This window comes from Haemorhous mexicanus, chromosome 1 (genome assembly GCF_027477595.1).
Source record: "Haemorhous mexicanus isolate bHaeMex1 chromosome 1, bHaeMex1.pri, whole genome shotgun sequence".
NCBI classification, from domain to species: domain Eukaryota; kingdom Metazoa; phylum Chordata; class Aves; order Passeriformes; family Fringillidae; genus Haemorhous; species Haemorhous mexicanus.
The window spans coordinates 41,828,646-41,844,212 of NC_082341.1; the positions used below are offsets into that span (position 1 = coordinate 41,828,646).

The 15,567-nt window shown below is 43.6% G+C and overlaps 1 protein-coding gene across 1 annotated transcript; it reads right to left on the reverse strand.

Moving 5' to 3' along the window:
* Positions 1 to 382: 382 nt before the first annotated feature.
* On the reverse strand, positions 383 to 14,172 carry TRIM71 (tripartite motif containing 71). The gene is made up of 3 exons (XM_059860758.1): positions 14,011 to 14,172; positions 4,398 to 4,532; positions 383 to 2,290 (listed from the first exon to the last, which is right to left on the reverse strand). Exons 1-3 carry the CDS (start codon positions 14,122 to 14,124, stop codon positions 839 to 841), a joined length of 1,701 nt encoding a protein of 566 aa, XP_059716741.1. The 5' UTR covers positions 14,125 to 14,172; the 3' UTR covers positions 383 to 838.
* Positions 14,173 to 15,567: the final 1,395 nt, after the last annotated feature.

Sequence of the window (15,567 nt, forward strand, 5' to 3'; positions counted from 1 at the left end):
AAAATGAAATTCTCAATGACAGGATACACTAAAGGAAGCCTTGCTTTTTATCTAAACTTTACAATGACCACACTAAGCCACTAAAATGAACAATTTGGTTTAAACTTAAAGAATTTTTGTGCATTTTCATCAGCTTCACTTTGTGCTGTCAAATTACTGTGTTTCAGTAAAAAAATACACAGAAATGCCAAAAAAGATGCAAACTTGCTCTTCCTGGCGAGTGAATCTCACTCACTTTCATAAAACGTTCAAAGTCGTCTGGGAACAAGATGCTGTGCTCACCAGTAAATCAAACACACTGAGGTATAAAAAGGAGAACAGGAAAAAGTTCTCTGCTGCAGCAGCAATGAAAAAAAAAAAAAACCCAACAAAACCACCAACAACAACAACAACAAACGTCCCTCCCTCCCATGTCCCCACCCACAGAACTGCAGAATGGTCAAGAACACAAATTTCTCTACAAACACCTACTAGCATTTTCTCCATTTAAAAAGTTACATAGCGCCTTTCTTGGCTTAGTCTAACAGAACTCACCACACAAACCACCTAATGTGCACAGCAATTCTTGTTTGTGCATGAAACCCCATCGGGGGGAAAGAGGTAAAACGTTCTGAACTTTGAGTATGTGGGGACGGGGAGGGGGCGAGAAATCGGGGAGGGAAGGGAGGACAATGAGGTAGATAGAATTCAATTTTACAGGCTCACTCCCTGCAGAAAAGGTAAGTACATTCATCTGTAAAAAAATTAAAGATGAGGTAGGTTTGAATTAACGTTGTATTTTTTCATTTTCTCTTAGAAGAATTTCCCTGAGACAGTTTCTTCCTCATTCAAACACAGATTAGAAGACGAGAATTCGATTGTTTCCAAAGTCGACCACGACAATCATGCCATCAGGGGTGACAGCTATACCTGAAGGACGGTCCATCTGACCAAAGCCGCTTCCCTGAGTGCCGAACTTGCATAAAAAGCTACCATTGGACTCGAATATCTGCACCCGGTGGTTCCTGGAGTCGGCCACGATGATGCGCCCTTCCTGATCCACCGCCACCCCCTGCGGGCGCAGGAACTGCCCGTTGCCGGTGCCCTCGGAGCCCAGGAAGCGCGCCGACTGGCAGTCCGGATGGATGACCAAGAGGCGATGGTTGTTGAAGTCCGTCACTACCAAGTGGCCCTCGTGATTGAACGTCACACCTCTGGGGGAATCAAAGTGCTTCCAGAGTACCCCTTCGAAGCCGTACTTGTTAAGGAACACGCCGTCGGGCCCGAACAGCTGAACGCGATGGTTCCTCGTGTCAGAGACCAGGATCTTGCCCTCCGTGTTGACGGCCACGTCCCACGGGTAATTGAACTGCCCGTTCTTCGTTCCTTTCTCCCCGAACTTCAGAATGAACTGCCCCTCGAACGTGAAGATCTGGATGCGATGATTGTCCTTGTCGGCCACGACGATCCTGCGCGAAACGTCGCAGGCCACGCCGGCGGGGCGATCGAACTGGCCCGGCCGGGAGCCCAGCGTGCCAAACTTGTGATGGAAGGTCCCGCACGGCTTGAACACCTGGATGCGGTTGTTGCTGCGGTCAGCGACGATGATGAAGCCTTCCTTGTCGACGCTGACCCCCCAGGGGCGGCAGAGCTTGCCGTCGCTGTCTCCCTCACTGCCGAAGGACAGCCCCGGCAGCCCGATGCCGATGTAGCTGCGCCCGGACTTCACCATCACCTTGAAGGGGCTGTTCTCAATGTGTTGGTTGCACATCATCACCGACACCAGGTGCTCTCCCTCCAGCTGGGGACGGTAGCTGACCAGGTAGGTCCCGTTCTGCTGATCGCTGACGTCTGCCCCAAAAAGGTTTCCATCCGGGCCCATGACCACTGCAGAGATCATGTCCCCCCCCGAAAGGCGAGGCTCCCCGTCGTGGTCGTAGCCGATCACGGTGAACGAGGCCACCTTGCCCTGCAGAGCACGCTTGAGACCTTCCCCGGTGGCTTTGGTCAGGGGAGCAAAAGCCCCGCTGCTGACAAAGCCCATTGATTTGATGGCCATATACAGTGCCTGGTCAGGGGGGGTGAACATGATCCTGTCGTCTTCCTGCGGCTGGAGAAGGCCTCTGACGTTCTTCAGCTCCTGCACCTGAGCCAGCATGCGGTCCCGAGCCAGAAGAATATCCATGGTACGACCCTCCTCCAGGACCTGCTGAACAGCACTGATGGTGTTATCCAGCTTGTTCAGGTTCTGACGTAACTTTTCAACTTGCAAGTAGAGGGACTTGGCCTTGACCTGGCGAATCTTTTCCACCTTGTGGGAAATGGGGGAGAGAAAAGAGCACTTACATCAGGACAGACAGACCACAACACATTTCCTTCAGGCTCCCTTCTACATAAAAGCCAGTTGGACAGTTGCTACAGCATGCTGACACACAGCTGAGGAAAAAAACCTCTAAAAATCCCAATGTAGACAAGAAGAAGCAAGGAAAACAAATTACTTATCCAAATTTAGGATTATTAGTCTCTCCTAGCCTCCGGGCAACACCATACATTCCTACTCTGCAGATCTGCTGCATCAGAGTGACATTTGAGAGTGAGAATCACTTGCTTACTAGTAATATTTTGCTTCCTCAAATGCTATTCTGTTTTCTAGTTGCAAGGTACATGACAGATCATCCAAAGGCACATCTCATTCAGCCCCCAGGGAGGACAGAAGTTATTGCAGCCTCTCAGAAGAACAGAGGCTGAGGATTCACTAACCAGAACTGAGACCAGTTTCAGAAGGTGAGCTCCACTGAGCTGGGAGTCAGCACCAGCCAATGCACACGGGCTCCTGTCATTCCCCTGCCTGTCAAAACTGTTTTTGTGTGACTGGATAACATCAGACATTTATCTCCAGGGATTTATAGGGTCCAATTATTTTAATATTTTATTGTAAATATCGGCAGTCATGTTGAGCTCGTGCTATAAAACAGGATGTTTTGTGAATGTCACTTCAAATAACACAGAAGGTTGCTGCCAGTCCCTGCTTGAGGGACTGAAGTTGGTGCAAAAATGCCTGTTTTGTAACTCATCTATACAAGCCTGCGTCTACCCTTACTTGTGAAAAACCACTTTGGACCATCTGGTAAAGACACCTGCTGCATAAAACTAATGTAACGTGTCTTTGTTTTATTGTTGCAGAAGTACATTTCCTGATGTCTGAATACTTGCTTGGCCTCAGAACAGTATCTGGAATGCATTTTAGTGAAGGCAGAATCAATGTCTGAAGACTCCTTGGTTAGACACTGACTAGATAACATAGGGACAAACATGCTGTAAGTTGAGGTATGTAGGTTTTACAAAGCTGTAAAAAAAATTTGGAGATACTTCTTCCAATCAGTAATGTGTCCAAGACACATTACTGATCTCAGGTCTTGGCTAAATCCATACTCAGCCCTGGCATACAAAATTGTTTATTAGCAGGCTCAACACACTCAGTTTGTTTTGCTAAAAATCATTTACCACCACCACGTTTCCTTCTTAAAACAACGTTTTTCAGCTTGAAGAGAACTTTCTCTCAGTGCAGATATTCCAACAAAGTGCATTTGTACAGCAGAGCAGGATAAAAAGAACTTAGGCACAGATCTTACTCCTCCTGTACTAGGGATACCTTAAAAGATAAAGCTGCCAAGCTTCCCGCAAGAGGTTAACAGAGAAAATCCAAATCCAAACTCTCAAAAAAGCAGCATTCAAAGTACACTAACTATATGAAGTGCAATTTTAATCTTGCTATTGACACTTACAAAAGAAAACAAAGCTTCTCTTGCAGGGGACCATGAGCACTGAATTACTTTTCTGGAATAAGAAACTTGCCTGTTGCTTCCTTTCCTCCTCTCAAAATACCACACATGCATTGCTGACCTGAAATGAGCCCACCAGTTCAGAATTGTGCAGATACTCTTTTCTTATACTAGTTCAAAAAACATGATTAGAGGGAGAATGCTACCTTGATTGACAGTAAAGGTTTTTAAGGATGGGGACAGTGAAAGTTGGTCTCACAGAATTTCTAACAGCCTTTCTAAAAAACAAAAATGAGGACAGGATAGGATATACAGCTTTGCTCCTGCCCTTTATGAGGAGTGGATTGGAAAACCAATTATACTATGTACCCAATCCTAGAGCAGGTATTTTGAAGACATTGTTCAGAGGGGATCTCCTCTCGGGGCAGCTGCTGAGCCAGCAGGGGGAGTGTCCAGCCCGTGTGTGGGGCTGGGCTGCTCCCAGGATCCAGCAGCAAAAGCCCCACCGGCGGCTCCAGTTAGGGAAACCTGCAGCTTCCCTTGGATATCAGAATCTGGCTGTGTAGTAGTTCGAGCCATTTTTCAGCTTGAAAAGCACCTGTCAGCAGTACCAACCACAAATGCAAGGGTGCATACCTTCCAGAGCAGCTCACACTCCCGCTCTTCCAAGGCCTTCTTGTGTCTAGTGGTCACTACTTTGACTTCAGACTGCACCACCTTCGCTTTCATCTCGACCTGCTCTGCCACAGCCTGGGCCTGCTCAATACTCAGCTGGGGAGAAAAAAGAAACACACACACTTAGGGCTTGACCAAACCAATTAAAAATACACCACAGGACTGCTGCTTACATTTTACATTACATGTGAACGTAATTACATTTAATTTTACATTTACATTACGTGAAAAATTACCTGTCTTGAGGCAAAGGCATAAAGTGAAACCTTTTAGTTTCTCACTAGGCCTTCTGCACCCATTCTATACACTGCAGCCTAAAAACTGACAGGATTGTTTAAATACATCTATCACATGGAGTTTACACCTTCATTGTGCCTTGCACCAACACCACAGCACTAAATTCCCTGTGCAACTGCAGCGAGCAGCTAATGTGGTGAACAAGAGACTTGCACAGAAATTCATACTCATGTTTTCTTCCATGCAGAGAACCCAGCTTTTCTACCCCTCGAAATGGTTCATACTGTTGTTGTGTGATGGGTCTGCTTCCAGTAAAAAAATGACACTGTAGGGAACAGACTGTGTTGTCTATGCATTTGAGCTGCACAGAAACACCCCTAAAAGAGTATGGAGATAATAAATTTTAAAAGAAAAAACAAAGAACAAATGGTTATCAGTAAAAAGTACTCATACAGTTATTCACACCTTGGGTAGAGGTGTGAATTATTTCTAATATTCAAATTACTTCTACTATAACCTTGCAATGTAAATATTTAAAAAATATTCTGTAGTAGTATTCTGCAGAATGGACCCAGAAGGAGCATGTCTCTTTCTTCCCTCCCATCCCAAAATTAAAAATGGTTTCCTCAAAAAATCTGTTCTAAACTACTCCCAAGTTTCACAAAATATTACAGGAACAGGCATAAAAACAAAGACCAGGCAAATCTGAAGGATCACAGTTCCCAATGGAAGAGGTTCAATAGCAATGGCTAACAACTTTTTCAACACCTTTGTCACACAATGAACTAGCAGATGAACCTGTGACCTTCCAAGAGGTTAAAAAGAGAGTAACTTATTAATTACAAAATTCTAGAACAAGATGATGGCCTGTGAAGGTATTCAGCCTAAAAAGGGGGGGATTCTTCCAAGTATACATACACTGGAAGGGAGGGCACTGAGAGGGCAGAGCCAGGCTCTTTCCAGTGGTGCCCTGTGACAGGACCAGAGGCAATGGGCACACACTGAGACAGAGGTTCCCTCTGCACATTAGGAAACACTTCTTTTCCCTCAGAAATGCAGGCTCATTAAAATCAGCTAAAAAGGTACTTAAAGGCTTTACCATACATTTAGAACGTTCAGAAAGATGCCCTCATTTTAACTGTACTTATGAGGATGTACCAATCTAAGAATCTGTTGCAACAATCTATGAACTACCCAGTGTGATCCAGCATCCTCCAGAATGTCACACAGTACACACTGTCATATATCACCAAATGGTTATTAGTATTTTTGAGCTCTCCATTCAGCAGCATCTAGTTTATGCCAACAACTGGAATGCTAAAACATAAAAACTTAAAATATGGTGTTACTTGGACATTTTCATTCCAGGTAAGTTATTTTAAGACACCTAGTCTGAACTAGACTTATTCTTCCAGGTCACACAGGAGATCCTTTTCTGAAAGAAAAGGGCAGACTAACTTTAACTTGGCCAGGTGATTGCTCTCTGGAGACAAGTTGAAGACAACCCTGACAAAATCAGACAAGACAACATTTCTGTCTTTACCCCAAAGAATTCTCCTGCAAACTGTCAGGGGAAAACAGGAGTGCTGCTTGAGAGCCAGCCTGCAGCCCAGGGCTGAGTAAGAGGAACAGCAGCTCTTTCAGCTCTTCCTCCTCCATGAACTCCCAGAGTCACCTTCACTACAGTTTTAACAGGGAATGCCTCCAAACTCATACAGCCTATATATCCCAGTCCCACTGGAGGCTGTCCTGCCCTGCCCTCTCACAAAGCTTCTGGCAGGCAAATTTGACAAAAAATGAAAATCTTGTCACAGTTAGCAAAGTAGACATGAAGTCACAACTGGACATGGGTTAAGACTTCATAAAAGCCAGCAGGCCTCAGACCCAGCTAGAAGAGGTCACATGTAAGAATACTGTGCCTCTATCACCTCTTTGCCATTCAGATACAGAAGCTGCCCTACAGCAGGGAAAAAAGCATGCATTTCTTCCCAAAACAACCTGGATTCCCATCAAATACAGCAAAACACCTTCCTTCTCTTGCAAAGAGAAAGAGATACCCCTTTGAGAAGTGTAAGGGAAACTATCCACTCATATTCCAACTTTAACCATCATGTCTGTGAAAGCATAAAAATCTTGATCTACTTATTTTTGCTTTTTGTACTCAGTACCCATTTAGAACTATGATCTATATATATACATAGGGATGCATATATTACGATACCTTAGGGATAAGAGCAATCCCAACTTCCCTCATTAACCCCCACTAAAACCAGAATCCACCTTTCAAGAACTCCATCATAGCAGGAGAAGCAGCAATTCCCTGTGGATGCTGGGATCTTTCAGCTGTAGGAGCCAGTGATGCACCAACCAGTTGTCTACCAACTACTCATGTCATCATCAGGATTTATTTCTACTTGCCCAAGCATGAACAGCTCAAATCAGTGGGGGATGCCCAAAATGCTAAGATTCTAATATCATCCAGGATATTGGTGACATTTTGGTAAAATTCAGAAGGTTCTGCACTCTGCCCAAATAAGCTAGAACAGCCTAGGAAGGCTGACCAGCAATAGCAAGTTATTTATATCTGAAGCAAAAGCTAAGAGCATTAAGTACAACTTTTGGGAGTCTTCTTCACATGGAAATCCCTTGTTCACTTTGATTACTGTAAGGGGTCAGAGTTCTGCTATGAAAACTCACTCCTGCTGATCTGCAGGCATCTTCTATGCTGAACTTGTCTTGGAGAGGTCAGCTTTTTAGGAAGCATGTTAAGCAGCAGTGCTTCTTGTTCTGGTCAGACACCATACAATCTTTTTAACAACAAATCACTGTAAAGAAAAATAGCTCTTATCATGCTCTCTCCTCATGGTATGTCAATTTTTCTGGCACTAGTGAATTAGATGGTCAATCAGTTCACAGACTTGGGAGGCAGAAGACAAGGGCTGTGTTTATCCAATAATTGTGCTGGGTTACTGAATGTGAGATGGAAAACAACTGTTTTGTTTCCTGCTGTTGGCCAATAAAGTAAATAATCTATTTCCAGCTGTACCTCTCCACCTCTGGCTTCTCAGGGCTCTAAAGATGGCCAACACCACTCCCCATTCTATTAGAGATGTCACCAGTGCCTTGTGTTTGTTAAAAACAAGTGAAAACAAGAAAAACACTGCTTTGCAGTGTATCTTGTAAACTTTAGGGTTGAAACTGGTACTTCCAATTCCTCAAGAGTAAAACTGAAGTAGGATCAGTCCTTGTGCAGGTGACATGTTCCAGGGGGCCACCACACAAGGACACTGCACGCAGAGCTCCCAGTGAGGCAGACAAATGTGTTTGCATGAAGGACAGCAAAGCAGACATCCATCACTAGCTACTGCTACCAGCACATTTCAGTTCTAAGTAAAAGCTGAAGGGCAAAGTTGTATCGGAACCTGGGTGTCCTTCACAAGCTCCCTTTAGGTGGACTCCTCTGTGAGCTCCCCTTTATCTGCATTTCACCACCTGAGGGAAAAACTAGTGATGATCTTGCTCCAGTGGCTATGGCAACTGATGGTACAACATGAACCTATGAAGAAACCAACTGCAAGAGCCAGAAGTAGCAGGGCAGCATTATAATACTTGGCCATGCTTCTGGATACCTAAGCTGACTACAGATGTGCCCAAATCAAGACTTGCCATTTTGTCGAATGGCAACATTCAGTAATTCTTTGTATTTCCTGTCTTCTGTTGAACAGTAGGAACCAGAGCCTCAAGTTACAAAAAAAAAAAAAAAAAAAAAAAAAAAAAAAAAAAAAAAATTATATTATTTCATTTTTACCTAAATATGTCTAAGGATTTTTAATGTTCTAGACTTCCAAGTTTTCACTAGTGCTGCTTTGTTAAACGAAAAAACAAAGTATGATCAGAAGCATAAAATGCTCCAGGAGAAAGAAAAACTGTTACAAAGCTTGTGCTCTGAAGAGCTACGACAGAGGTGCTGATGCCCTCACCGAGTGGCTTCTGCTGTCTGACACTCAAATCAGTATGTCCACAGTTATGTCCACCCAGCACACAGTTCTTTGAAGAGGCTGCCTCAGGTCTCTGAAACAGCAGGGTGATGCAGGTGCTGAGCCATGATGCTAGATCACACCAATTTAGTCCAGGAATTTATCCAATTGGACAAACTGCAGCACAACACACCACAGTGGCAGCACCATGAGATACATAAAGGCTGCATATGGTAACTGTACTGCAACTCAGCAATGCTGGCTTGCATGAATATATTTGAAAAAGTCACTAGGATTTTTTTATTCCCTCCATCCAAAGATGGGAGGGAGCTATAATATTCAGCCACTAATTCCAACGCTTAAGTTTCCCAATCTGAAGTTTTCCAATGAAGGTGCAAACATCTGGACAAAAAATTCAAATTCAAAAGCAAATTTTGGTTCTACGGAGGAATTCTTCAGTATTTGAGGGGTGAATGGACCACAGGTATTGAATAAAGAATAGTAAATGAACACTTTCCTACCTCAGTATGAAGGGTTTGCAGTTTAACCATTGAGGAATTTAAGACAAAGTTAACCCTTATCAGAGGGGAACAAAGAGCTGAGATGCTTCTTTCTCTGACAAACTCCTTTCTGGATTTTAAATGCACATTAACTACAAAAAATCCTGAAGGAAACTTTTTGGTATGTCTCAAGTTAGCCCTCTTCCACCAAATGGAAGGTGTTCCAGCCTTAAGTGCTTTCTTTGCAGTTCCTTAAGGCACAAAAAGATCCAGTGGGCTTGTTTCACTGAACTTTTCCAGTTACTTATCACTGTGCCAATGCAGGATAAAACAACCAGGACGTAACAGCTGGCTTTCTCCAGCATCAAGAACTGGATACAAACCTCCTGATGTTCTTACACTATAAAAATTAACTGGAAGATCCTACATAATTGCAGTGAAACATACCAGGACTTGCAGTAATACTGCTGCAGCTGTAGCACAAATCACAGTAGCTGGACCAATTTAAAGGTTTCAGTCTAATGCATGTAAGTAAAACACTACAACATCCTCACCTGAAGTTCCTCACAAAGATAAATTTAAAAGAAGCTTTGATGGAGGGAGGGCTGGAGGCCAGGTTAACTCATGCCAGAAACAACTAAACAATCATTTTGGTTTGTGCTGCAAGAGCAGGCTTCTTGCCTACAATTTTAGGCAGAACAGTAGTTTGGACAGTGACACATGTCAAATCCATCTTCCCCGGTAACCATCTGCTCATATGCTGCACTGAGGAACTCACTGAAATACCACACAAAACAGTGACTAAAAGTACAAAGAAATTCAGCCTCTTGATATAAATCCCAGCTTTAGAAAAGCACAATTGACTCCATTTTGTTGACAAAGCTTCATTTCAGATTCTCAAACCTGCAAGCCTGACTTCAAAGCCACGCACAAGGCTGCCTGAGCTAACTGAATGTGACAACCCCAAAAAGATCCCTTGCAGCACAGCAGTGCCATCCTTCTCAGGTATCGACCTCCCAGCAGCACAGATCCATATGGCAACCCACAGGGAAGCTCCCACCCAAGGGCAGAGGCTCAAGACAACAGATCAGCTTCCTCCTCTGGCCAGCTGAGTTTCTTACAGTACCCCCTCACCCCCTGTAAAGGTGTTAATCTAGTTCATACCACTTCCCCCACAGATTGGGAGGGAAGTTCCCAAGCCTTTCAAGACAGATAAGAGAGCAGCTCCTGCTATGTTCTGCACATGACCAGTCTCACCGGGCAGCGAGAAGCCTGCATGGTCAAGCACCCCTGCAAAAACAATTACAGGCCAAGCTACGAAAGAATTCGTTTTGTTTTCCAATAAACACACTTTTTAAAGACATCTGAGATGAACAGATTGAAATGCATTTTGACATGTTCACCTGGAAATTGACCCTAAATGAACATGAGCACTCAGTGCCTTACTGTCATGCAAGTGCATTAGATTACATGCATACATCCATACATATATATACAGTTACACACGTATAGATGTATTTTAAGAAGGTGACATTTTGAAGAAGCCATCTATCTTTCACCATAACAGATTTACGTTCAGTTTGTGACCTAGTCCTTGGAAAAAATTCTGAAAGAAGACAGCTAAGTGTGCACTTTCGTGAGGTAAAACCAGGCAGCGGGACACGCTCCCCACATATAGAAAGGCAGCAGTCCTGATTCCTCCCACACCATTTATCCAGCGTCAACTTTGGCTTTCATATCACCCTGTGAATCAATCTGAGTCTCTGAAAAGGCTGGAAAAGTATCCCAGCTAGGAGTATAGCTTTCTGCTGAAATAAGAAAAGAGTCCTACCAGCAACCCAGTTGGATGCTGCTGCTTCATTCCCTGGCACCATCAACAGTCCTTGCAGCACTGCAGCGAACCAGCCAGGGGGCTGACCCAGCCAAAAAGTAAACCCACAGAAAAGCTACCCTTTCAGCTGGGTCAGTTCATCACACAGGCACAAGTTCTCAAGTTAGAGACAGGCTTAGGAATGCAGCCCAGGACCATCATAGCACAAGGAAGCATGGAAGGCTTTCCACTGCTGCAGAAATATCACTGAGGGAAAAAAAAAACCAGTAAGCTTCTTGCTCTTTTCTTACAGAGTACTTCCACTTCCTTGAAAAGTGAGGTTTGGACTCTTCTGGAGTGACAGGCTACATCAGGCTTCAGTGGATCAAGAGGTTGAAATGTATCCCAACTCACAGCATTTTTTTTAAGTCTGAAAAACAATCTTTCCTCCAAAGCCACAGGAAGAGCTTAAATAAACATTTCTTCCTAAAAGCCTTCAACTTTGCTTAACCAGATACTCTCCAGCCAGTTGACTCATGGCTTGATTTCCTCTCTCCTGCAACGCCACCCTTCAGATTCCAGCTTTTCCCATTTACTCTCAACTACCCCTCCTCATCCATCCTCAGCATCTCCTGCCAGGGGAGCTATCACTTTCAGAGCCTATTAAGAAAGAGTTTATGGCACAGCAGTGTGTATCAGTCCCACTAAGAAGTGTTACTACAATGTATTACTTTTCAAGCCTCTCAGAGCTCCAGTCTTGTGTCCCTCATATTACAGCTTGTACTGGCATTTAATTCTCTCTTGACTATTTCCATACTTTTAAGAAAACCACTCAAGCCAATTTCTTTTAATTTAGAGACTACTTATTTTAGAGTTTGTTTTGAATTCATGCTGACACGCTGTCTCCTCCCTAGGATAAACACACAGCTTCACAGCCATGTTGTCCCAGGAATAAGGAGAGCTCTGCTCCATGAAAACTTTGAGTTGAGCACCTCTGCTTTTAACAGCGTCACGTGCTCTTCTGGTTGCTGTTGCTTCAGGAGTAGCTGGCTTGGGCTGAACAATTTTCCCATTCCTGCACATGCAGATTTCCACTCTATTAATTTAATCACTGATCTGTTTGCTCACTACCCTTGTGCAGTGGTCCAGATTAAAAACCCCACTAAACTAATGAAACAACTCAGCTCTTGAGAACATGATTCAATTTTACAGATCTTTACACAAAGCTGCTCAGCTAATATTTCCAAGACAGCCTCTTAACCTGGATGGGCTGCATCCAGACCTGGGCAAAGCTGCATGAGCTAAGTTCAGTAGAGTTGCTTGTTCAAGTCACATGAGCATAGTCAGTACCAAGAAACTTCTACCTGCACCACCAAGCAATAATCAGCCCACCACAATGGCAGGAGCCTTCAGCATAAAAGGCAGAAAAAGATAAGGGAGGAATGAGCAAAGTAAACTCAGTGGGAAGAAAATCAGGCACAAAAGCATTTATGTAATAGTAGCAGAGTGGTGCTCCATGATCTCCTGCTAGTTTCTACTCCAAAACACAGTCCTTAGATGATTTAGCTGTACCAGTCAGATGATTAAGAGCCCTGGAGGTCAAAAGCAGTAATTTAATTACTAACAGGCAAGCCCTTGTCTAGGACAGCCTGAAGAAATTCAGTGATGGTCTTTAAAATAGTGTAATTCCTTCCTTCTTGTCATTTTGGGGATGTGTAAAGCATTTCAGGATGGATACTGCTAAAGAGCTTTACAACCTGTTTAAAACAGATCTTGGAAGATGCTACATTTTATAGGATTCTGCCTGAAGCTGGAGTTAAAGTTAGCCATTCCAGCTCCAAAAACTTGTTGTTTACTGTGCCAGTGTAACAAGCTAACATCAGAAGCTGAAGGAAAATGTCAACAACTGATTACTATCTTTACCAGCATAAACTATTATCATTCCACTAGTGCAAAGACAATGAGAGACTAATTAGTTGCTCTTGTCTCACAGAACAAGCTTAATTCCTTCATTTACTACAAACAAGCAGCAGAGGGAGGACAACGATCTTTGGGTTATTTTAATTATTGCTTGTACCTTGCACGTGCCAGGAAAGCCCACCCAATTCCAAAAGTAAGTCATCTCCCCATCCATGACATGCTACAGAAGTTTACTCAAAAAAAAAAAAAAATCTTAATAGTTAAAGCATGTAGTGTTTAGTGTCCAACTCAAATTTAGGACATGACACTACATAACAAAACTACATGGCAGCAGGGGTGGAGTGAAACCTCCCACTTCCCCATTTCCCATCCAAAGTCTCCCTATAGACAAAACTACTACTAATATAATATCAAACCTGCCACAGGGTATTACTCAGCAAAAGTAATTATTTACATATCACTGCAGTTTAATCCCCTATGAAAATTCCTTCTCTAGTTTGGAACACTGTGCTACCTTCTTTCCAGCCCTTGCCAGGTATTTGTACTTGCACTATAAAACACACCTGAGGCAGAAGAGCACAGTAATAGGCAGAGTGTGCCTCTGTGTGTGCAGAGCAATCCTCACATGGAGATAGCTCTAGACCCTCTGCACAGGCAGGTTAAGGAATTTCACACTAATCCAGCAGCTGATTAGTATTTTGTATTTGGTGGCAACACTGAAGACATAGCAAGAGTCAAAGGTAGGCAGTGTGCTAGAAGCTATACAGGCAGGAAGATGCTCTAAGAAAGTCTTATTCGTAAAAACAAAACCAGGTTTGTCAGTGCCACGTAAGATCTGAGCTTTCTTGAAACGCTTCACACTCCAGCACATTTGTACAGAGTTTCATATATATTGTGATTTACATGACAGGATTATGCTGCAAGAATGCAAAACTCATATAACAGCACTTTATTTTCAGCTCCACCGCCACTTCTGTCAGAGATCTGAGAAAACAGAAGGGGTGAGAAGACTGACAGCAGAAGCAGAGAGCTTTTTGCCTTGACACCTTGCCCTGTAACAGACAAGCTGGGTGGGAGAGCGGGGAGAAGTAGGAGGGGGAAATAAAGTACTCAAGTTGGGAGTATCTTACTTGAATAGCCTGTCGTCCTTGCTGAGCATCTGCCAGGAGCTGAATGGTGAGAGTCCTGGAGTCCTGTAGGGCGTCTTGGAGGTAGATAAAGCTGTGACCCACATGTCGTCCCATGGTACATTCCCGACATATGGGGACAGAACAGGTATCACAGTAGAAATGCAGTACCTGGAAGAAGGGGGGGGAAAAAAATTCTCACTACATGAAGAAGAAATGAAAAGAAAACAGAGCCAGGATGTGTTTAAAAAAAAAAAAAAAATCCAAAAGCTCAACTATAAAGGAGATGGTTAGAGGCAGTAGCAATAGGCAAAGACTTCACAATAGTTTCTCCACAGAGGAAGAGCTATCCTTCCCAGTAAACTCCAAATCATGCCCTAACAGTTAGATGGAAGTGTCATTGTTTTCTTTGCAATACAATACTAGGAAGAGTGTCCACATCAGCTCCTCTTTAAGAGCGGAAGCCATCTGCCAACACTTACGGACTGGAGATGGCATCTATGGCAAGTTTCAGGTGAAGACTTTTCCTGAAAATACAAACACCAAATTCTCTTAAGAGGCCATTCAATAATCAATACACTGGAGAGCTGCAACAGCAGCACACCCACTGCTCACAAGGGGAAAACCAACCATGCATGCCAAGAACCATCCTCTCTTTTCAAAATATGCAAATCCCTTATGTTCAGGACAGCAACAATATTGGGCAAAACTCCCCCCTGCCACTTCCATCAACAAAGCAAAAATCCTTTGCTATGACAGTGTTTTCTATGCTAGTGATACTTCAAGATGCTTGAGTTGGAAAACAAGACTGGAACTTTATCACACCCATCAGAGCGTTTGAATGCTCCGGTGACCTGTGGGTAACCACTAAATCCCCGTTCTGTTCACAAAGCACTCCCAAACCCTATATTCAAATCACAACTTAGACCGAGATGTTAGCCTAGAAAGCTGGATGCACTCATCAGCCGTAGCTGCTCCCATTCCATCCAGCAGAGGGAAGTAGCACACAGAAATAGCAACTTCCATAGAAGCCTGCCTTCTTAGAGGGAAGCAGAAATCAGCTCTCAAGTTTTTGTTTCCAAAGATGCAAATGAAGGAGCACAACACTGCAACACAAGAAAGTCCTGTATTCAAGTCTTGCTCTTAACTACACAGACTATTTTTCTAGAGTGTAATAACAAAAAAATCTGTATTACCACGGAACAGTACAAAGGCACAAGGTTTCATGCTATGAACAATTTTTCCATCACCAGATATTTGAAGCCTACCTCGGAGAAAGGAGCAAGAGCAGAACAAAGATTGGACAAGTGTTTGATATGCCTGTCTTCTCCCAGCTGTCATCCAGCCACTCCCGACTCCAGCTAACAGCTCGTGATATGGTGCATTACATCCCCCTTTCCCTTCTCCCTCAAAAGCAAGGGAAGGACAGGACAGGTGATTCCCCCCTTGGATTGCCTGGGTTGCATGAAGTGACATTTTAAGCTCCTACAAGCGCAACAGCTGAAGTGGTATATGGATTAGTTTCTCAAAGGGGTATGTGTGTGTTCGTGTGCACATGTC

Coding starts and splice junctions, on each gene's coding strand:
- TRIM71 (XM_059860758.1), bottom strand. CDS start 14,124: ATGGGACGACATGTGGGTCACAGCTTTATCTACCTCCAAGACGCCCTA. Junction 4,533..14,010: donor AAGGACGACAGGCTATTCAA/GTAAGATACTCC, acceptor TTTTCTCCCCAG/CTGAGTATTGAGCAGGCCCA. Junction 2,291..4,397: donor AGTGTGAGCTGCTCTGGAAG/GTATGCACCCTT, acceptor ATTTCCCACAAG/GTGGAAAAGATTCGCCAGGT.